The sequence below is a fragment of the Cydia splendana genome, chromosome 6 (assembly GCF_910591565.1).
Source record: "Cydia splendana chromosome 6, ilCydSple1.2, whole genome shotgun sequence".
NCBI lineage: Eukaryota > Metazoa > Arthropoda > Insecta > Lepidoptera > Tortricidae > Cydia > Cydia splendana.
Genome location: NC_085965.1, coordinates 1,300,944 through 1,323,955, shown reverse-complemented (window position 1 = coordinate 1,323,955; position 23,012 = coordinate 1,300,944). Strand labels below are relative to the sequence as shown.

Sequence of the window (23,012 nt, the reverse complement as noted above, 5' to 3'; positions counted from 1 at the left end):
CACACTATTTCGTCAATTTTAGTCAAACTGCCAACGCGGGCTGAGGTTAATTATTCTGCGGTAGCTAATCGGAACTAAAATTCGGTCAGTTTTAGTCAATTTGCCGCCGCGGGGTGAGGTAATTTCATTCAGGGCGGGGTGTAGCTAGACCATTTAGTATGTTATATAATAATTTATTATCTCAAGGTCGGCTAACCGTACATGAGCTCGTATCAGGAGAGCAGGTCGCGCGGGTCGACGGTGGTGACGCGCTGCTCGCCGTTGTCGAGTGACGTCACTACTTGGTACGGCACCTTGATTTGCAGCGGTACTCGTAGTTTTGTGTTCGATGGCGCCTGAAAGTAGAAAACGTTGTTTTATGGCACGATGGGCAGAAGAATTCATTATTAACTAGTATCTGCTCGTAACTTCGCCTGCGTAGAAGGTACTGGCCTGGTATGTCCCTGTATTAGTATTTCTAATTCTGGCAGTAGTGCAAACTTTACTTTCCCTTTTATCGAAAGAGTAAACAACTCATTTTTCCCTCCATTCAGAGTCAGAACAATCTGTGTACGTCACAGGCCCTGTGATATACAGCCGCTTCCCAGAAAACATAAGAGATGCACCATCTCACCACCATCTAATTTTTTTGTATAACATTGTATTTGACATGTACGAGTATGCTACCAATAATCTTATATTATCATTCGGTAGTAAGGGAGTACTCGATAAAAACTCACAGTGATAGTGATCTCCGGCTTGACGCTGGCCCTGGTGTCGGGTGTCTTGAACATGTGTATGGGGAAGAGGTCCGGCATCTCCTTCCGGGGCTTGCGCGGCGGCGGCTGCGGCCTCGTCCTCGTGTGCACCTGCGAGTGCTTCTGGAGGTGGTCCTTGCGGTAGAAGCCTGCCGACAATGGGTATGCATAAGTAACAGTTAACTTATGGGCATTCTCATTTAACTTGTACTTTAAAGCGCGAGCTTAGGCAAAAAAGCTTTCGTATGCCGAGCTGTTCGCATTTCATAAGTGGCATTTCTGAACCGATTTTCGTAAAATCTTGTGAGCAACTTCGGTATTTATATGTGTATTTTTTTTACCCGAAGCCACTCAATTGTACCTCTACTACCCGTGTGGTTACCTTTCCCGCAGTTCTCGCAGAAGGTGTGCACGTGCAGGTGGATGCGGTAGTGGTCCTTGATACGAGTAGAGTCATATGTAGAGTCACTAGTAATGTTACCTTTCCCGCAGTCCTCGCAGAAGAAGGACTTGACGCCGGTGTGCACGTGCAGGTGGATGCGGTAGTGGTCCTTGCGCTTGAAGGGCTTCGCGCAGAACTTGCACACAAATACGCGCCGCGGCACCGGCAGCCCGGCCGGCTCCGGTTCCTCCGTCACTATAGGCACGTTCATTATCTGGAAGTATTGTTTCATTTTACCCTCGAGCTCTAAAAACCATTGGTGAAATAAAGTTCTGCATAGTGACACGTCCAAGACGCAGTATGAGACCCCCGAGAAGTTAATCAGACTATTTTGACAATATTGTAGAAAACTGCTGAGTCAAAGTAGCACACATTCCGAGGTTTGGATGCATTTTCATTGGTTGATACCCTCGTGAACTAATCTTAAAAAATCCGACCAAGTGCGAGTCGGACGGAGCCCCAATTAAATATTTATTATATTCTGTTTTTAGTATTTGTTGTTATAGCGGCAATAGAAATACATCATCTGTGAAAATTTCAACTGCCTAGCTATCACGGTTCATGAGATACAGTCTGCTGACAGACAGACGGACAGCAAAGTCTTAGTAATAGACCCGTTTTTACCCTTTGGGCACGGAACCCGAAAAAGTGAGATAGAACATCAATATTTTATTAGTTCAATAGTATTTATTACTTCTACATTGTCGTGCGTGGGGTAGCTGTTCTCCTGGTTGGTCGGCGTCTCTTCGGGGTCGGCGCCCATACACTCGTGGCTCTCGAATTGGCTGTTGTTGAAGAAACCTGAAAATCGTTTTTTGTTAGCACCTCATCAGGTACAAACAGCTACACTCTTAACTGTTCATCGGTGGACCTTATGCCTTTTGTAATAAGGTTTACGAACTGTGTTAGTGTGGGTGATGGTACTACACCTGCTTTGCATAACGGACCGGCCTGTCGAGTATGAGCTGCCTTTTATTTCAGGCATGTGTTATGATGTTGGAAACTTGTTTAGAAAAATATTTTATCTGTACTTTAAGCTATTGGTGTATATAGAGTCTGTGCGGAAAGAGAAGAATCGTGGAATATAAGAGAGCCAATACATTCTATGACTCTTATCTTTCCGCACAGACTATCAGGTCTGTAGAACTCTCCCATGCGATATATATGTATACCTGCCAAGTTATATATGTAGTACATATATGAAAAGTTAATGTTACCTTCGCTGCATATGGATCACCAGATGGTGGTCCATGGTATGGTACATTTTAGTATAATATTTTTATAAAATGTTATTTTATTTAGTCACTTTTCCCGTAATCCTCACAGAAGACTTGACATATTGTGTAGAGTCATATGTAGAGTCTATGCAAAAGAAAGCTACGATTTAAGAGGAGCATGTTATTGACGGATTCTTAAATTTTCTACCATTATCGTATTACCGGCTGAGCGAGCGTGAATCACGAGCGAAACATCTCCGTCTCGAAAAATTACATACCGACTCATGAAATAAAACTATTGAAACGGATTATATCGCGTATATTAAATACATACTACATCCCGATGTTTCGAACCCTTTACAGCGTTCGTGGTCAACGGGTGACTGAGGAAAAACTGTACTGTGCAAAAACTACCCACTTACAAAATAATGAACCATCATAAACTATAAATTTTAAGGCTAGTTATACATGCAAAATTGGTTCATAAGGCTAGTTCTACATTACAACTATTTTCAAGTAAAGCTATGATAAAACTATGCCGGCTCTAACCCACCTCTGCCCCGAGAAGATTAAATCCGTTCCAATTGTTTTATTTCATGAGTAACTATCGCGGTAACAGAAGACAATATTACATACCGACTGTTATCCTCAACCGATTCTCGTGAAATTTTAAAAGGGTTGATAAGTTAAATCTTACCTTCGCTGCATATGGAGCACCAGATGGTGGGCGGCTGGTTCCTGGCGTGCACGTTGGCGTGCACCTTGAGGTGCTGCTTGCGCTTGAAGCGGCGGCCGCACAGCTTGCACGAGTACGGCCGGTCGTCCGCCACCGAGTAGTACGTGCGCTCGCCCTCTTGCATGGACACGCGAGGTATTAGGAGGGAGTCTTCTTCTTGCTGTGATAAATTTCAAGTTTAGTCACAAATTGCATAACATACAAATGCCAAATCAAAATACTGTGACGTATACTGGAAAGTATATTTTCAAATTAAAATGCTTTTTATGTTTATACAGAGATTTCTCGCATCTAAGTAAAATTTTGGCCATATCAAAATCGTTGTTACGTAAAAAAGATACAGGTTTCTAAAACAGTTGCCCTGTATAGTTTTGGATTATTCCTCAACGATCCACTTAAAAAAACAGTGTATAAACTGGTGAAGTGTGAGTGATATCAAAGAGAATTTAGTATAGAAGCGTATTGTCAAAGTAAATTTTGTAGTCACAATAAATTTACTGCCATCTTTCGACACATGATTAAAACTTTTAGAACGCCATTTGACTTTTATCCTTATTCTTTCATTGATATGTGTTAAAATTGACAAATATCAAACGGTGTCTCCATCTACACGAGTATAGGCCAAAGTATAGTTTCTTTTCGAGCATAATTTTTTCTTGATTTTCGGAGGCACGTTTTTTTCTTAGACTTTATTTATCTTATACGGAGTTATATATTGTCCTGCTAAGCCAAAGAGCGCTAACTCAAAAGAAAATTCATAGCTAACTTATACTTTAGTTTCTACTAGCTGACCCGGTGAACTTCGTATCACCTATCTATATTATGTCTCCTTTTGGCACGTCACGGATTAGCCTGGCCGCACACGCTCAGAATTTTATGTAGGTACTGATTGACATGTGTAAGCGAGACAGCACCATGCATTTGTAGAGCGACGTCCCGATCCCACCTGTCATTCCGTACGGAAACATAATGAACATTCCGAACGCCTGCAGCCAGGCCTGAAAAAAATTGTTATCGATTAGTCCCTCTACTATATAGGGTGACTTTAAATTGGTAATACAAAATGAATGTTTTACATATATCTTCCCTTCATTAAGCCCCTCAATTAAGTCTCATGCTTTTAAAATAATTAAAAGTATTTTTTCACACCACCTATTCGGAAAAGAGCTTTTTCTTCCCTGCTAGGAGGGATCAAAGTGGCACTTTTCGTCCCTGCTAGGAGGGATCAAAGTAACACTTTTCTGTTCTAGCACACTATTTTTACATTTTTTTGCACATTATTTTTTTAGCTTAAATAATCTGTTTAAGCATCAGATTGTGTCAATACTAAGATTTTTTTATTTTTCTCATAGTTGATGTGAAAAACATACTGTGTCACACGGTATCAAAATTATTTCGTCTTAGGCGTTAATACTTGAATCCCTCATTACTTTCAGGATTCTACTTTAGAATCCATCGCTTCACTCAGGATTCAATGTACGCCCTTGACGGAAATATATCATTTTGATCCCTTGTAACACAAAATACTATTTTTTTATTCATTCAATTTTTTTAGGCTTTACATTATCCTAACATAATAATTAACAAAGAAGGTTAAATAATTTCAAATGAACACTTTCCTTTTTTGGTTATCAATCACCTGTCAGAGTATTTATGAAGTAAATGTGTTTTGGTTAGTAATTGTCACTTGTCAATTGAAAATTAGATTTTCTGCATATTTTGATTTTACAGTAAATTTTTAAATAAAACAATACCTGAGAAACGTGTTTGCTACAAAAGGTGCAGGAGAAAAATTTGGAGAACCTCCATTTCCAGCAAGATTGTGCGCCAGCACAGTTAACTCTAATTAGTGTGCGATATCATTTAGACCAAGTTCCCTGACAGATGGATTGGACGCAACGGCCCAGTCGCATAGCCGCCTCGAAGTCCCGATCTTCGCACGGGAATTAAATACCCTCGATGAACTTCGCCAAAAGATAATTGAGGTGTTCAATTCTGTGAAACCAATGAATTTATTCTTGGCAGACTAAATAATCTCAAGAGTATTCATAAGAATCAGATTTATGTGTCCAGAAAAGCGGTGGTCATTTTCAATACATCTTAAAATACGTTTAGTTAAAGTAGGTGCACACTTATCTACTTATTGAAAGTGTTGAAACGTAGGTCTTGTTGTGTGTTACATTCGGTTACGTATATTAATAAATGATTAAATTTAAATGAATTCGCTTATCGGGTACTTAAAACTAAACCGCTTAACTTAATGCCAGTCCAGACGGGAACAGTCTTGCTCCAATCTGATTAAATTGTTTGATCAAATCAGGTGGTGTGGTGTGGTTGCAAACTCCATTTTGCTTGCCGATTCCCTTTTATTCGATTGTAAAGGCCCCAATACACAATGGGCCATCGCCGGCCACTCCAAGGGACGCAGCCATGCGGTAGAATGAGATAGCAATATCACTTGCTCCCTCTAACGCATAAATGCGTCCCTTGGAGTGGCCCGCGATGGCCCATTGTGTACTGGGGCCTTAAGATTATGACCGATAAAATAGAGGTGCTAACTTCAAAATCTGTTCTTATTTCTTGTACACATTACAAATGTAACCTGTAATGGTGTGCAGATGTCAACTTTCTAACATTCATTGTAGTTTCGGTTCTGCGTGATGATGATGAGTCAGTCAGTCAGTCATCCCGCTGTTAGGGTTCCGTACCCGAAGGGTAAAAACGGGACCCTATTACTAAGACTTCGCTGTCCGTCTGTCTGTCTGTCACCTGGCTGTATCTCATGAACCGTGATAGCTAGACAGCTGAAATTTTCACAGATGATGTATTTCTGTTGCCGCTATGACAACAAACAGAACAACATAAATATGTAAGTAAGGTCCTATACAACAAACGTGATTTTTTGATGATTTTTGCGTAATGGAACGGAACCCTTCGTGCGCGAGTCCGACTCGCACTTTTTTTTTAATCCTGTTGGCACCTCAGACAGTGGCGAGACACTCCTGACTTCGGGCAGGGGTGCGAAACTCCTGACTTCGGCCAAACTCGGCTCCGCGCGGCTCAGCATTGCTCCGAGCAATTATTAGGGTTGGCACCACTTGACTTCCTTTGGCGTGCACGAACACAGATAAGATAATCACTTGAATTTTGACAACCCTAAATAGCCGAAAGGGATAGTGCTATATATTAGAAAGGGATAGCATGATTCGACCCTGAACCGCTGTCAAACTTCGGTTTTGTAGGAAGTTTCCTTTCTGTACGGTAGTACTATTATTTATTCTGTGCTTCGGACAAACTCGGCTCCGTTCGGCTCAGCATTGCTGCGAGCAGTTATTAGGGTTGCTAGGAAGTGTCCATTATGTACTTACGGTAGTACCAAAGAGTAAAGGCCCCAGTACACAATGGGCCATCGCCGGCCACTCCAAGGGACGCATTTATGCGTTAGAGGGAGCAAGTGATATTGCTATCTCATGGCTGCGTCCCTTGGAGTGGCCGGCGATGGCCCATTGTGTACTGGGGCCTTAAGGTAGTACTATTATTTAGTATGTATGTATTTGTTGGTTGTCATTTTGTTTATGGGTGCGTTCGAAACTGTTTAACAGGGAGTTTATAATCGCTCCATTTGACAAACGATAACCCTCATCACCAGCTCATCACTATAATGCATGCATAAATAAAAATATGTCAATCCCTTGTCATTACTGTCACTATTTTACAATTTCAAAATCACAAATACGGGGTAATCCTAATATTGTGGATATATCTTGTCGATTCGAAACCCTTTTTAAAATACGTTCTTTAAAGAAGAGAGAGTTTACCTTATCGACGGGATGAAGATCAAATGTTTGACAGGTAAGATACCTAGGAACATTTTGTATGGGAATGATCATTCTTTCATTATTTTGTTTTCGTAAATTTTTTCAATGTTTTTAATGGTTATTCTGCTATTCTAGGCCGAGACTAATCCAACAAATCAAAAACCATGAAAATCGGTCCAGCCGTTCTCGAGTTATGGATGCTGGAACAAACACGACTTTGTTTTATATATATAGATAGATTACTGAGAATTCCATTTTCAATATCATTTGTTTTTGAGATAGCGTTATTCGGCTTAGGAGGGCAGTATACATCTTTGGTGATGTCTAAACGACTAGAATTCTGAAGAATTACCTGTACATCTTCGTCTTCCATCAGGCAGGGCTCCTCGCTGGCCGGGGAGTCCAGTTTAACGTGTGTTATCATGTGGTTATTCACCTGATCGTCTGTTCGGAAGGCTGGAACATAATGTTACTCATTAACATTTTGATCGACTCAAAAAAGGAGGAGTTTGTCAGACTGTTTTTGTATATTGATTAGTTATACGATTCTGCCAATTATGAATTGATTTGGTTGGTTGCTTCAGAGGTGTCCAAAGTGTCCAAACAAATTTTATCGAAATATTTTAACGTTCGTATTTCGTTCGTTAATGTTTCTATGCAAACGTAGGTAAAAAAGGTAGACAACTTGTACGCGCCACCTATTAGTTTATTACAATTTTAGAGATTACAGTAAACTTCAATTTTTGAAGGGTTAAAAAAAGCCAACCTGTGTTAATTACAAGCACAACGATGTAGTACAGTCGAGTTCAAAAACATCTTTACCAGCCAACGTTCCAAAAATATATTAACACATTCATTGCCACTAAGTGCTACGGGTTACGCTCGTAGCGCGTAGCCACGTTTTCGCCGTATGGAGCGCGTAGTCGCTACGAACAGTGTACCCGACTATCGGGTTCTTGGCCCTGAATGTGTTAACACGCCTCTAAGATACTGACAATAAGGTCGTGTAAATATATTTGTGAAGTCGACGTACCTAAGTTAGTGTCTACGTTCGCGTTAGGTGCTACATGTCATGTATCGCCCACTGTAGACTGACAGCTCTTAAACCTTATTATAATAGACATAAGGTACATCGATGGTTAATTAATAGAGTTGCTGTTCTGTTAGTAGGTCAGCAAATTGAAGCTTCTATCGACCGGGACATACATGTTATACAGACTGTATTGGTGACATGCCAGCATGAGAGTTTCAAGATAGGATAAGCTGTAAATTTTATATTAAAGGAAAAAAATTAAAAATTTACGCTTCCGGCAGGACTTGAACCCGCAACCTCCGCAAAGATCGCTCAAAAAAATTAATACAAATTTGGAATATCGCTCGCAAACGTATATGCTTGTTTAAAAATTGGTCGGGTAAGTTGTAGTCAACTATAGCTTCTGCCCGGGGCTTCGTCTGCGTAGAATGATGATTTCCGAGAGAAAAACTACGTGTATCTTATGTGTTTCCCTGGGAAACAAACTATGGAGATAGTTTCAAATCGAAATCATTAATTACTAAGTAACGCACAGAACAATACTTTATTAACAGTATTAAAGTAAAGTTTTTCCAAAACAAAAGCTACTTTTCGCAAGATTCAAACAGTTTACCTACTGTTTATTTAATATTTTTTGTTCCATTTTCAATGCATAAAATTTGTACAGGACAGATTCCTTTTTGGGGCGAAGCCGCCGAAACAATTAAGAATATTAATATGGTTAATTTTAAGTCCGAACCTAACGCGCGGTACCAAACAATGGCATTGTCTTCGATTTTTTTATACCATGTGTCGGATCCATGTACAAAATGAGCTTGAAAGCTAAATTAGAACTTCTCAACGTTCGATTGAGCTCCGACTACTATATTAAAAACAACACAAACATGTGAATAAAAAATCGTTACACCCAGTTTACAATATAGAATATTCGAAAAATATTATTATCAGTCTGCAAAGACTTAAAACAAACTAAAGTCCCCCAAAAAACCGGCTCAGCATCAAAAAACTCCCCTACCAAGTCACCCCTCCTTATAAATTAGATTCCCAAGCGTCGTCCCTTCTACTTTAAAAAGCACACGCCAAAACTGACCTGTATACCAACGACTTTAACGTCTGTATTCGTGTGGTGTACATGTTACCCCTACTTTGACATTACACTGGTCAGACCACTCAGACCAGCATAGGCATTTTCGTTTTTACGTATAGTCAGAACGAAACTAAGGTTCTAGATACACTGGTTTTACAGTTCGGGTTTAGGAAACGGGAATATATGCCGGGCCCATGGGGGAACTCCCCTAGAATAAGGGGGACTGAAAGGTCGCCTAACCGGGTCTTGGATATTGAATATTGATTTTGAGTTGGGGATTATTATTTGACCGTAGGATAGGGTCTTGTTATGTTATAGACGACGCGTAATTGGAATATTCGACAAGTATTTTGTAAAGATAAATTCCAATTACTTTCGGCATCTCAAACTACGGATTACGCCTTTAAAAAAGCCTTCCATTCAATTGTATTTTGAATCTTTATTTTGACAAACCAAAATTGCATTTGTCTTGGCTAAAAATTGAAATTCTAGTACAATCTTGTGAGAAATTTATGTAGGTTATACAATCAGAATTTATAAAGATTAGATTACATAAGTTTCTACTTGATTTCAAAAGGAATTAACTTCGTCATTTGTACTTTTTTCTATTGTGCGATAAACCTTTCATAAAAGAACACACACGAAAAAAATAACCCTATGTTACGCGACAGCCGAGTAAAAGTCACTGAACGATGATCAAACTAAAAACAATTTTGATAGATACAAGCTTTTAAAAAATACTTACTTCGTTGAGCCATTATCACAGCGAACTCACAATGGTCGTAAGACTTGTAAGGGTTTGTGCACAAATCACGCAAGGTCGGTAGGGGTGGTGGGGGTCACGAAAAAGTCACGACAGATCACGTTGGGGGAGGGGGGTATAAGGAGAATTCACGTGTATTTTTCTACAGTGAACGAAACTATGAAAACATACCTACCACATGAGTATATACTTTTTTCGGTTTCGTTAAACATAAATCTTCACTCCGCACTTCAAAATACCGAGTCTATTTTATGAAATTTTGGATCGCGTGGCCTGACCGGTCAGATAGAATTTTTTAAATAAAGTACACGTGCGGTTATGTGGGGGAGGGGGAGTAGCCAAACACCTCACGAAATATCACCAAGGGGAAGGGGGGTCAAAAAGTAGCCGAAAACACCTCGCATGGTTTGTGCACAACCCCTAAGTGCCATAGACGAAACAACAGAAAAACTCAATCTAACTAACGAACCTGCTTACAAAATTTCACGAGAATCGGTTGAGAATACGACCTGCAGAGCAGAACCTCCGGACTCGCTAACGCCTACTACTATTTTTTTAACGTAAGGGGTGTCTAAAACCAGAATAAAGGTAATAGCAGTTTAACGGCACCGCACGAGTTACTAACCGCTAACAGCGTTCTCATGTACCTCGCTTGTAATTATACGATAATAGCTTGGAAATAGGGGAGGGAAGGGCCCGCCGCACTCGCTCGTACGTTTAACCCTTTGCACATACGTAGATTTCCCCAATCTAGGCGGCCAAAAGTCCAATTAGTGAAATTCATTATCGGTATAATTTACTAATTACCTTATATAGTTGACATTCCTGGGGACCCACCCCCACCCTATTTAACTTATTTGATAAAGCATGTGCTTATCAACAGGTATTCAAAACTAGATCATCGCTAGCAGTGTGCATATCAGTTTTAAGCGCGTTAAATTTACTCTTACTTACAAAGTTCATAATTATTTTTTTACGATCTAAAGTGACGTTAACGTGATGGATTCTAATAATTCAGGTAAGAATCTATGTATTTGCTTCATAAAATTTATTCTTTTCACATTATTTTCATACTAAACGATAAGTTAAAGTTGAGACCTTTTTTAATGATACTTTTTCTTAGTTATCAAAGTTTAAAGGTTGTTTTGAAATGCATTTTAGTCCGTCTCAGCGACCATTAATATTTTAAAATTTTGGTTACATATTAAACATAACAAAACCGGTGAAAACGGCTGCTACTACGTGCTACTCGCAATTTCTAAATCAATCTAAGTTAACAGGGCAAAAACTCTAAAACGTCTTCACATTTTTCTACTTTAACATAATTCGTTTTTTTTTTATTTCAGAGTTATCCAGTGCTTCTGGTATTAAAGAAGTGACTCGTAAATATTTGTATGAACAGATAAAAGAACAGAATTTACCAAGTTTCAGTGAAAACTTGGAGTGTTATGGCCACACCGAAGAAAGTAAAAAGAACCTCAAACGTAAGTTTTCGAACTTTAAGGCACAAATAAAGCAAAGGTGGATAACTGCAAAGAGGAGAGAAGATCTGTTTTTAACTCAAAATCAGGCTTGGTTGGAAGGAACCTTCGAAATCCCTTGTGAAACGATTCATCGGCAGGGTCGTCCCAACAAATTATTTGCGGAATCGAGTGAACGGACCAAAAGGAGGAAAACAGAAGAAATCCGAGCTACTGTAGATGATGATATCATAGTCCATGCTGCACAAGTGTGTTTACAAACAGGTGAAAAAAGAGATGCTTCAAAAGTCCTCAAGGAAATAACGAATTCTCCAACACGAGCCACTAAGTACAAGAAATGCTGTAATAAGGAATCAGAATCAATCGCACCATTGTCTCCTTTTGAAGCACTCCAGATGTTTGTGGAAGCCGATCTTACTCGGCGACAATACGAAATAATAAGGGCTACTAACCCAAGACATTACCCGTGTTATGATCTCTTGTTAAAGGCAAAACAGGAATGTTATCCACCAGAAAGTGCGTTGCGTGTCTCTGCTACCTGCGCAGAAATGGAACTTCAAAGCCTATTAGATCATACTATTACGCGCTTATCTATATATTTAGAAGATGTGTTGATAACACTCAGTGAAAGTGAAAGGCAATCATTAAGGATAATTTGCAAATGGGGTTGTGACGGATCACAACAAGCACGATTCAAACAAACGTTTTCCGACGATGCCGACTCAGACGCAAACATATTTTTAAGTTCTTTTGTACCTTTGCAAATTGTTTGTGGAGAAGAAAACAGTAAAGTCTTGTGGCAAAATCCAACTCCTTCATCTTCACGATTTTGCCGTCCTATAAGATTTCGGTTTGTGAAGGAATCTACTGATGTGACCAAGGAAGAAATAAGGAACATACGAAATTCTGCCAAGTCCCTTAATCCAACAAAAGTAAACCTGAACGGCTAAGAATATGTCTTTGGACACATTTTAAAAATGACAATGGTTGATGGCAAAGTATGCAACGCGGCCACAAACACGAAGTCTACCATAAAATGTTACATATGCGGAGCCACATCAAACGATTTTAACGACCTATCGAAAAGTAAAGCTACAAGTGCCGAGGCCATAGAGTTTGGCATTTCAGTATTACATGCGAGAATACGTATATTTGAAAGCATTTTACATTTGGCGTACAGGCTACCTGTAAACAAGTACAGAGAAAGGAAGACTCAGGAAGAAAAAGAGTTAGAAAAGCAAAGAAAAACGGAAATTCAGGAGAGATTTCGGGCAGAAGCTGGCCTGTTGATAGATATGCCTAAGGCAAACTTTGGAAATACTAACGACGGAAACACAAGTCGAAGATTTTTTGAAAACACGCAGTTGGCTGCTGAGATTACAGGGATTAATCACGAATTAATTCATAGGTGTAAAGTTATTTTGGAGACAATTTCAAGTGGGCACAAAATTGATGCAGCAAAATACGACGCATATGCCTTGGACACGGCTAAGCTGTACGTTAATGAATATGGTTGGCATCCCATGACGCCAACTATGCACAAAGTATTAATACATGGTGCGAAAATTATAGAAAACGCGATATTGCCAATCGGTCAACTGTCTGAGGAAGCGGCAGAAGCCCGGAATAAGCATTTTCGGAGTTACAGGCAAAACTATGCGAGAAAGTTTTCTAGGGAAGCGTGTAACCTGGACATTTGCCACAGGCTACTGCTAACCTCGGACCCACTTTTGAGCAGTACGAGGACCAAAAACAAAAGGGCACACAAGACGTTTTCCAGCGAAGCAATGGAATTATTAATGGCTGCTGAGCCGAATAGATAATAAAAGTATTCTCATATTCTGTAAATTTTATGTTTTTTGTATACTTTTATTTATTTTATACTGTATATGAAAATGACTAAGATGCAAAAGTGTATTTTTATAGCTTAAATTAATTTTTGATATAATTTTTTTATATAAAAAAATTTATTACTTATTTATTGAAATAATATTTAATTATAAAAGAATACAAGGTTTTTTTATTAAATATCCCATATTAAACTCGATTATACGATAAAATGTTTTTGGCCGCCTAGATTGGGGAAATCTACGTATGTGCTTTGGGACCATGCGCGTTGACACATCCGAAACTAAACTTTAAATCAAAGTCAAGTTAAGTCTCGCGCCGGTAAATAATAGTAAATATCTTTTTACCGACATCGGCATCGATATAGACAACATCCGAAGTACACACTCTGGAGACCGATTAAATGTATTGTTTATTGTTGTAGATCCAGGTTAAAAGTGAACCAAACTTGACTTAACTTACCTCTTACTTTTTACTCTTTTTGTATTCTTCAATTATTATTTTTTGTAAACAAAAAGGGGAAATTTGAAATAAAATAAAATATGTAGACCAAATTATTGTGAATAACCATTTAAAATACAAAAACTTACACAATATTCTTATTTTCAGAAAGGTTTAACTTGTCTTCCGTATAAATAGAGTTATTTGAGCATGAGCGTTTTGGAAGATTTCAACCGATTTTATTTCCGGTTTCCGGTCCAATAAAAATGACTTATTTATTTACTTGCGGGCTTTAATGTCATTACCAAAATGTTACAAAATTATTTGCTGATTTCCTCTTGTTTAACATTATTGGCTTGTTAATGTGTTTCTTACGAACATAATAATGATGTATCTTCCACGAATATTCGCTATTATAATGTAGGTATGTAGGCAAGCTTAGATCCCCCCTTCAGGACAAGGAGGGTCGCGCTTATCCCCTTGTTAGGAAGGAGAACCCTTTTGGGGGCTCCTGTAATAGTATGTCCAAGTTGAACCACGGACGTAAATATAATGGAAACGCACGCTTTATATATTTTTACGTTCCGCATTTTATACAAATTTAGCACGAACCAATGAGTTCTTTGGAATGAAATATTATATATGAGTAACTTGTGCAAAAGTAATATTATTTAACATCAAGCAGTTGCTTTTCAGTGAAGAAAAACTTAAACGTTTGATTTCATTAGAACGGTTTTGATGAAGAGTCATAGACTCGGAAAGGCGGTAAAATATTTATCTATGCAAAAAATTGCTTTTTAAATTACTAAGCTCCACTTGCATCATCTGGGGGCACGGCAGTGCCCCCGCCAAGTCGAGCGCGAAGCAAACACTGCCGTACCATCCTTTACTGGAACCATTTCGCCGCATTTTCAGGCCCCTATTTGAGAACCTCTGGATAAGACCAGAACGCAGAAATTTTGGTCATCCAGTAAGCTATAATCACATACTTAAAATCCAAAATTTCAAGTCTGTAGGTCATTTAGTTCCGAAGTTAAGCGAAAGCAAAGTTTCGCATTTATGACACTCACTCACTCGCTCATGATCATCAGAATAGAACTAGTACTTCCCATAAACTCAGAGAGCTGAAATTTGGTACAGAGTTAGGGTTTAATGGCCACATAAAGGGAAAACCTAAAAATATTGCAATATCAGTCACGTTTTAAAGATCTAAGAACTGCATAAGTAAGTTTGTAATCCCATATAAATATATGATATTACAAAGTTACTGTTGCAGTTCCTACAAATAGTAGGTAAAGTAAAGGTACACTACGATGTACGATGTGAGTATGAATGAAGATATGTTTAGTTATGATATGTGTATACATAGTATGGGTATGAGTACCCGAAAAGAAGGACTGCCTACAAAAAGAGATGAGATCCCATCAAAAACATTACATGTAAAAAGGTGCAAGTCTCGCAACGCTTTTACTACAAAAAAGTTTTGAGATGTAATGTGAAACCAAGTTTCACATCCCGGTGTTAACCGGTTAAACCTTGAGTTACCATGGTTACCAAACCGAGAGAGAGAACTTATTGTACAAGCTTACCTTTCCCGCAGTGTGGGCAGAGCTTGTCCCTCGCCAGGTGGCTGACGCTGTGGAGCTTGAGGTGGTCTTTCCGCTTGAACCCCTTGTGGCAGACGGGGATGTGGGGCCGCTCTGGGTCCGCTGGCTTGCCCAGGCCTACGTCGGGGACCTGTGAAGTTACACTGGTGACTTAAGCTTACCTTTCCCGCAGTGTGGGCAGAGCTTGTCTCTTGCCAGGTGGCTGACGCTGTGCAGCTTGAGGTGGTCTTTCCGCTTGAACCCCTTGTGGCAGACGGGGATGTGGGGCCGCTCTGGGTCCGCTGGCTTGCCCAGGCCTACGTCGGGGACCTGTGAAGTTACACTGGTGACTTAAGCTTACCTTTCCCGCAGTGTGGGCAGAGCTTGTCTCTTGCCAGGTGGCTGACGCTGTGCAGCTTGAGGTGGTCTTTCCGCTTGAACCCCTTGTGGCAGACGGGGATGTGGGGCCGCTCTGGGTCCGCTGGCTTGCCCAGGCCTACGTCGGGGACCTGTGAAGTTACACTGGTGACTTAAGCTTACCTTTCCCGCAGTGTGGGCAGAGCTTGTCTCTTGCCAGGTGGCTGACGCTGTGCAGCTTGAGGTGGTCTTTCCGCTTGAACCCCTTGTGGCAGACGGGGATGTGGAGCCGCTCTGGGTCCGCTGGCTTGCCCAGGCCTACGTCGGGGACCTGTGAAGTTACACTAGTGACTTAAGCTTACCTTTCCCGCAGTGTGGGCAGAGCTTGTCTCTCGCCAGGTGGCTGACGCTGTGCAGCTTGAGGTGGTCTTTCCGCTTGAACCCCTTGTGGCAGATAGGGCAGATGTGGGGCCGTTCCGGGTCCACTGGCTGGCCCAGGCCCGCGTCGGTAATCTAAGACAATATTTTGTTTTAAAGTTTCAATTTGAGATCCAGAATAACAATTAACTAATAATTTGAAAACATAACCGAACCGGAATACGCGGCAGGAAAATGCCCACAACTATAGTTGGTCCAACGATTGGTTATGATGGCAGAGAGCAAAGGATAAGGGCTGCGCGCAAACGCTCGTTGTAGGGATCCCTGGGGTAGGCCTATTGTTCAGCAGTGGATGTCTTTCGGCTGATGTGATGATGATGATTTTGAAAACATTGCAGATAGTACTTTTCAACTCAGTGTTTACGTTGTTTACGACATTATATACTGACACGAGGTTTTTCTCTTGTTTTTGCTTCATTTCAAATAAAAAAAAACCCGGTCAAGTGCGAGTCGGACTCGCGTTCCAAGGGTTCCGTACATTACCCAATTTTTAATAATGTTATTTTTTTATGTGGAACGTGAATGTCTTTAAAAAGCCCGTAGGAGTCGAATAAAAAACGAAGTAAATAGTCCGACTCACGCTTGACTGCACATTTCTAATAGGTCTTCCTGTGTTCTATAAGTAAAGAACTATTTTGTGTATTTTTTGCAAAATTATTGACCCAGTAGTTTCGGAGATAAAGTGGGGGAATGGTCGGACAGACAGATAGACAGACGCACGAGTGATCCTATAAGGTTATAAGGGTTCCGTTTTTTCCTTTTGAGGTACGGATTACGGAACCCTAAAAAAGATGTACCTACTTAATTCCACACGTTACGTTTACATAATGTAATGTAGATCTTTAGTACCTAACCTAGTAAAAAAGTAAAATTACCTAATACATATACACAGGTGAGAATCTTTCATCTTAGCTTACAATAAACAAATATGGTATAACACACATCCACGAGCTCACAACGCCAGCGCCACCCCTCCTTAGAGTATTAACTAGCGCACCAACACAAAAGGTCGTATATCCACCAAGTCCCATACTGACATACGCCATTTTGTCTTAAATGGGGGATGACATCACCGCGGTAGGGGACTTTGGGCCCGTTTTTTATATATTTATGCCTCACGTCAGCGTACAAAATGTAAGACGTTCCGAGAATTGGTCTCAAATGAGTTGTTTCTTAAATGTATTTCAAAACTCATTAGAAATAGAAATTGCAAATAAAGGTAATTAACATTAATAAAAAAAAACCCCCTTTTTCGCATTTTATTTCTGGGCGTGTACGGTCTATACGCGCCTTTACGCACTCCCAAAAACGAGCTTATAGGCGCGTGTAAAAAGCTAGTCTGAAACCGTCTTCGGAAGCCGGTGTTGCTCGAAGGAAACCGCCCTTAAGTATCCAAACGTAGATAACGCTGAGATAACGTCAAAACTATTTTGTGTCACAGAAACCCCAATAGTTCCACTCATGGTCTAATAAAACATGGTCTTCTATTCCCAGAGTGACACAGGCCTACGTCACAATAACATGGCCGCTATATATAGCGCTATCGCATATTATCATATAGCGCTGTCGCATGATGACGTAGCCTTGTGTCAGTTAGGTGACCTAGAAAAGACGGGAATGGAGTACCAGGCGGAGTATATTATTATACCATGGTTCCACTTTAGTATATTATAGTATTCTTAAGCAAAAACGTCGTATGCGACGATAAAACTTATATGAAGATACGACCTTTTCGATATAAATGGTAAGCTTGTACTAAAAGCAATATTCTGACCATCTTATGACCGTAAGTCTTTTGAATAAGGTTTAAAAATTGCCAGTAAACAGTGTGTCGACGGTACGAGGGGAGCTTTCCCCCTATCTATAGGGAGGGGCGGACGAAAAAATAAATTGGGGGCTAGCTACAACTAGTTGGTAAAAAATCGGTATCGAGAGTCCAGTTCGAATTGCGTATCAATACTATCAATAGTTTAAGTTGCGCGTTTTTAGGGTTCCGTTAGGTAAACTCAAGGGTCAGCAAAACGCGGCTAGCGAGTACGGATGTGCAAATTGCGGAAAGTTTTCCCGTACAAACATATGAGAGACTAGCGACCCGCCCCGGCTTCGCACGGGCTACACACCTTAACGAATTATACACCTTCCTCAAGAATCACTCTATTGATAGGTGAAAACCGCATGAAATTCCGTGGGGTAGTTTTGAGATTATCGCGAACAATGTACAAATACACGAACGGACAGACGCGGCGGGGGACTTTGTTTTATAAGGTGTAGTGATTACCGAAATAGGTGGTGGTCATGAGCACCAATGGTCACGCACAGGGTAAATGGATGTTTTGTCATGAATTTACAGTTTGAGTTTTCTGTAGAACGTTTTAATTTGTTTAAATGTTTACTAACCTCGGTCATAACGGCGTCTTGTTCCTCATCTGTGGCCTCTTGTTTAATGCCCAGTAGTTCTTGGTCACTCACGGCACGGAATAAATAATAGTATTAGGTACAGAAGACCCACTCTCTAACAAAACGCGTCTGTTACGATCAGGACAGATATGGCCGCTAGGTGGCGACAGCGCCACGCGCCGCTTATGGCTAGCCACCAAAATTGGTGTGGAACGGATGTACTTTTAGCTACCTGTAGCAAAGCGACGAAATCGCGGAGTGAGCCACGCCTGCTCACGCGGTAAATGTGCTGTTCAAATGACATTTTGTCATGGATTTACCGGTTGTACTTTTTGTAGAACGTTTTAATTTGTTTAAATGTTTACTAACCTCTGTCGGCTCTGTCATAACGTCGTCTGCCTGTTCCTCATCAGTGACCTCTTGTTTAATGCTGAGTAGCTCCTGGTCACTCACAGGGTAAATGTTCTGTTCAAAGGACATTTTGTCATGGATTTACCGCGCAGTTGTACTTTCTGTAGAACGTTTTAATTTGTTTAAATGTTTACTAACCTCTGTCGGTTCTATCATAACGTCGTCTGCCTGTTCCTCATCAGTGACCTCCTGTTTCATGCCAAGTAGCTCCTGGTCACTCACGCGGTAAATGTTCTGTTCAAAGGACATTTTGTCATGGATTTACCGGTTGTACTTGATGTAGAACGTTTTAAGTTGTTTAAATGTTTACTAACCTCTGTCGGTTCTGTCATAACGTAGTCTGCCTGTTCCTCATCTGTGACCTCTTGTTTAATGCAGAGTACCTAGCTCCTGGTCACTCACGGGGTAAATAATGTAGAACGTTTTAATTTGTTTAAATGTTTACTAACCTCTGTCATAACGGCGTCTGCCTGTTCCTCATCGGTGACCTCTTGTTTAATGCCGAGTACCTAGCTCCTGGTCACTCACGGGGTAAATAATGTAGAACGTTTTAATTAGTTTAAATGTTTACTAACCTCTGTCATAACGGCGTCTGCCTGTTCGTCATCTGTGACCTCTTGTTTAATGCCGAGTAACTCCTGGTCACTCACGGGGTAAATGTTCTGTTCAAAGGACACTTTGTCATGGATTTACCGGTTGTACTTTCTGTAGAACGTTTAATTTGTTTACTTACCTCTGTCATAACGGCGTCTGTCTGTTCCTCATAAGTGACCTCCTGTTTGATGCCGAGTAGCTCCTGGTCACTCACTGGGTAAATGTTCTGTTCAAAGGACACTTTGTTATGGATTTACCAGTTGTACTTACTTAATGTAGAACGTTTTAATTTGTTTAAATGTTTACTAACCTCTGTCGGTTCTGTCATAACGTCGTCTGCCTGTTCCTCATCAGTGACCTCCTGTTTGATGCCTAGTAGCTCCTGGTCACTCACGGGGAAAATGTTCTGCTCAATGAACATTTTGTTGTGAGTTTGAAGGTGCTTTTGGAGGTGGTCTTTTCTGTAGAATGCTGAAAAAGAAAAAGTTTTTAGTGTTAAGAAATAACATGGTACAGTCACCTGCAATAATATGTTACTCTTCGAAGGCCGCAAAAATATGTGACTCGCTCTTATGGCTCTACAAATAAGTTCGTGTCAGATATTTTTGCGGCCTTTGTTGTGTAACATATTATTGCAGGTGACTGTACTATTATTCAATTTACATGAAAAAAAAATTACTAATAAAGTTGTTATCTAAGTAAATAATGATAATGAATCTGCAAACATTACGTGATTAATAAAAATCTAATAAGGAACGTTTATCCGACCCTCACTCACACAAACAAGAAGGGCATTAGCTATGTTTTTCCCTATATGTATGTGTGTCAACCCTAATTCAAGATGATCTAAAGTCCTTAGGGGCCATTTACAAAATACTTGTATAACACAAATTCACCCTATAATTGTCAATTCAACCCCCCAACTGTCGGTGTCTCATTTGTGTCACCCTACCCGACGTCACACATTTTTAAACCTTGAATTATACCCCAGATCCTAAAAAGTCACGATTTTTCCAGCCAATCTGTCATTTTAGTGCAAGAAGCAAGACAATTAGCCAATCGTACTGCACTTTAAGGGTCATTCGCGTTGGTAACCAGTCTAGAACGTAAGTGACCTATTTGAATAGGTATGTCAGTATAACTGTTTTGTCTACGGATACAAAATAATGTTAACTTACATTTGTCACAGAGTGGGCATATGTGGTTCTTCTCCCCGCTATGTATGGTGCGGTGTATGTTAAGGTGCTCCTTCCTCTTGAAGCCCTTGCCGCAGTCCGGGCAGATGTGAGGCCGCACTTCTTTGTGTTCCAGGGTATGGCGGTCTAAGTGCTCCTTGCGTTTTAGTCTAAAAGAATGTTCAAGTCAGAAATGCTTATAGCCTACAAAAAATAATAAGCACGGTTTTAGTTTAAGTGTCTGTAGCAGGTTTAAATGTTTCCAAGAATGAAACATTTTCATGGGTAGATAAAGGACATTTTAACACTGATAATGATACAATCATTCAGTCTAACTTGAACTTTGGCTTAACACTTTAGTTGAATGAGATGAACAGTGCCTTACCAAATTACGAATAAATTATATGATAGGAAATAAAAACCATAGATTTCATTCTATTTAGATGTGCATAAGCCAAATGTGTCTTTATACAAAGTGTTTGTCAAGTCTGTTTTTAAAACTGTTCACTGAAGTAGCACATATATGTCTGCTATTAGTACAACTTTTAAACAAAAAAAAAATACATATCCCTACACGTAAACAAGAATTGTAAGCAACTTAGATGTAGATAGAACTTACGCAGTCCCACAGATTCCGCAAAGAAACCTGTACTCCTGATTATGGACAGCCAGGTGCTGCTCCATACCAGCCTTGTCATTGAAGCCCATGGGGCACTCCACACAGCGGTACTCCGTGGTGCCGGCCGGGCTGCGGACAATGATTGCCCGCTTGCTCTTCGCCAGGAGGCTCCGTTTCATCATAAACTCCCCAGTGTCCAAGAATTCGGGATCTGAATTAATTGTTTTTGTTATTATTTTGATACCTTATGTTTAAATATACTGTCCTAAGATTTTATATTTTCAAAGAATATTGTTTAATGTTCTAACTGATTTCAGTGTCTTTCAGGCAGAAGAACTACCTTTTTACAATTTGGTATGAAAATTGATTTATTAAAAGAGGTTTCGCTCCTTATAGGTAGGTATTATGAATATTTCTTAAAATGAAAAAAGAAATGGTTTATGTATAAGATCAGCATGATTGTTAGTATGATATTTCATTAGGTATTAAACCTAATTGGTATTACTTTGACCATATACCAATGGCGAAACCATTAAACTATGGGGAATTTAATTATTTTTATTAAAGAATGAAATGCATGGATTTTTTTAGGGTCTGTATAGGGTCATCAAGTACTCAGTAACAAATAAAATAAACAAACCTTATTGAGCTTACTGTGGGACTAGGTAGTTGAAGTAAAAATTTGAACCATGCCATAATATTAATTTATTTACTTATAAATTGTTTGTATTAATAATTGTAAAAGAATGATAATTATTACATTGTAAAGGGCTTTTTTAATAATACTAAAAGTAAGAGGGTAAAATGTACATTTATGGGATGAAAACTATAACAAAAGTAGTTTTTACCTTCAATTTGCGCCATTGCGCCAAAATCAGTTAATCCCAGAACTTCTGAAAACACGAGAAACCTTGAAACTACTTTTAAAAGTAAAAACTTTCTTGCGCCAAGCCGTTACGTTGACTCAAAAAAAGAACATGAAATGGTGCTCCCCCTCTAATTCCTACCAACGTCGCCACCGCTCCCCTCCGTATAGGGGTGACTACCCTTTGTCCCTAGCTTCCCCTATTGGAGGGGACCCTCCCCACTTCGGACCGACGGGGAGGGTGGGCAAACCTTACCCTTGCATTGATTCAAAATCTACCTGGGTTTCTAAATACGGACGCGATGTTGTGAAGTAATAATAATATATAAGAAGATATTTTAGGAGTTTAGAAGAGTTCTAAATGGGTAATGTCCTTTTTTCGGCGCGAAAAAGTTCACGATTTTTACTTGTTACAAATTAAATGATATTTAAATTGATATAGGTGATTATGATAAATCGGAAAACTCACCGTGGCTATTAGAAATCCAGCATATGCCGGTATTTTACAGTAATTACTGGATACAATAAAATAATATAACACAATAGCACAAACACGACAACACCTATCACCGTCACCCACAACAAAACAAGTGAACTGACATGACATGAGTGAAGTGAGAATAGTGAGTGAACTGAGTGACATGAAATCATAGATGGTAGGATCCTATAGATGTGCAAACGCATGCGTCTGTGAGGGACAAAACATACGAAAGCGACACTATGATTGGTCGAATTTATTTGTTAACCACCATAATCCATACTAAATTTGCGGTGGGGAATAAAAAATATGTGAGACTGTGACAAGGACAAACAATAATAGCGCTTTCGCTGCTACTCCTACTGAAAGGTACATAAGACTATCCCGTTCGGTCATTTCCCTCCACCCCTTATGCCTGATCCAGTTATATACTAAGATTCATGCATGAAATATGGAATGGAAATGGAGTTGACTCTTTTTATGTCTCAC

At 39.8% G+C, this 23,012-nt stretch overlaps 1 protein-coding gene across 1 annotated transcript; it reads right to left on the bottom strand.

The window, feature by feature from the left end:
* Positions 1-171: 171 nt before the first annotated feature.
* LOC134791541 (gastrula zinc finger protein XlCGF58.1-like) lies at positions 172-22,617 on the bottom strand. Its single transcript, XM_063762589.1, has 17 exons — positions 22,515-22,617; positions 22,029-22,073; positions 21,181-21,391; positions 20,565-20,731; positions 19,745-19,857; positions 19,242-19,280; positions 15,909-16,059; positions 15,730-15,864; positions 15,551-15,685; positions 15,406-15,506; positions 15,193-15,340; positions 7,303-7,406; positions 3,094-3,292; positions 1,874-1,980; positions 1,219-1,393; positions 720-886; positions 172-335 (listed from the first exon to the last, which is right to left on the bottom strand). Exons 2-17 carry the CDS (start codon positions 22,042-22,044, stop codon positions 213-215), a joined length of 2,091 nt encoding a protein of 696 aa, XP_063618659.1. The 5' UTR covers positions 22,045-22,073; positions 22,515-22,617; the 3' UTR covers positions 172-212.
* Between the last annotated feature and the right edge of the window lie 395 nt (positions 22,618-23,012).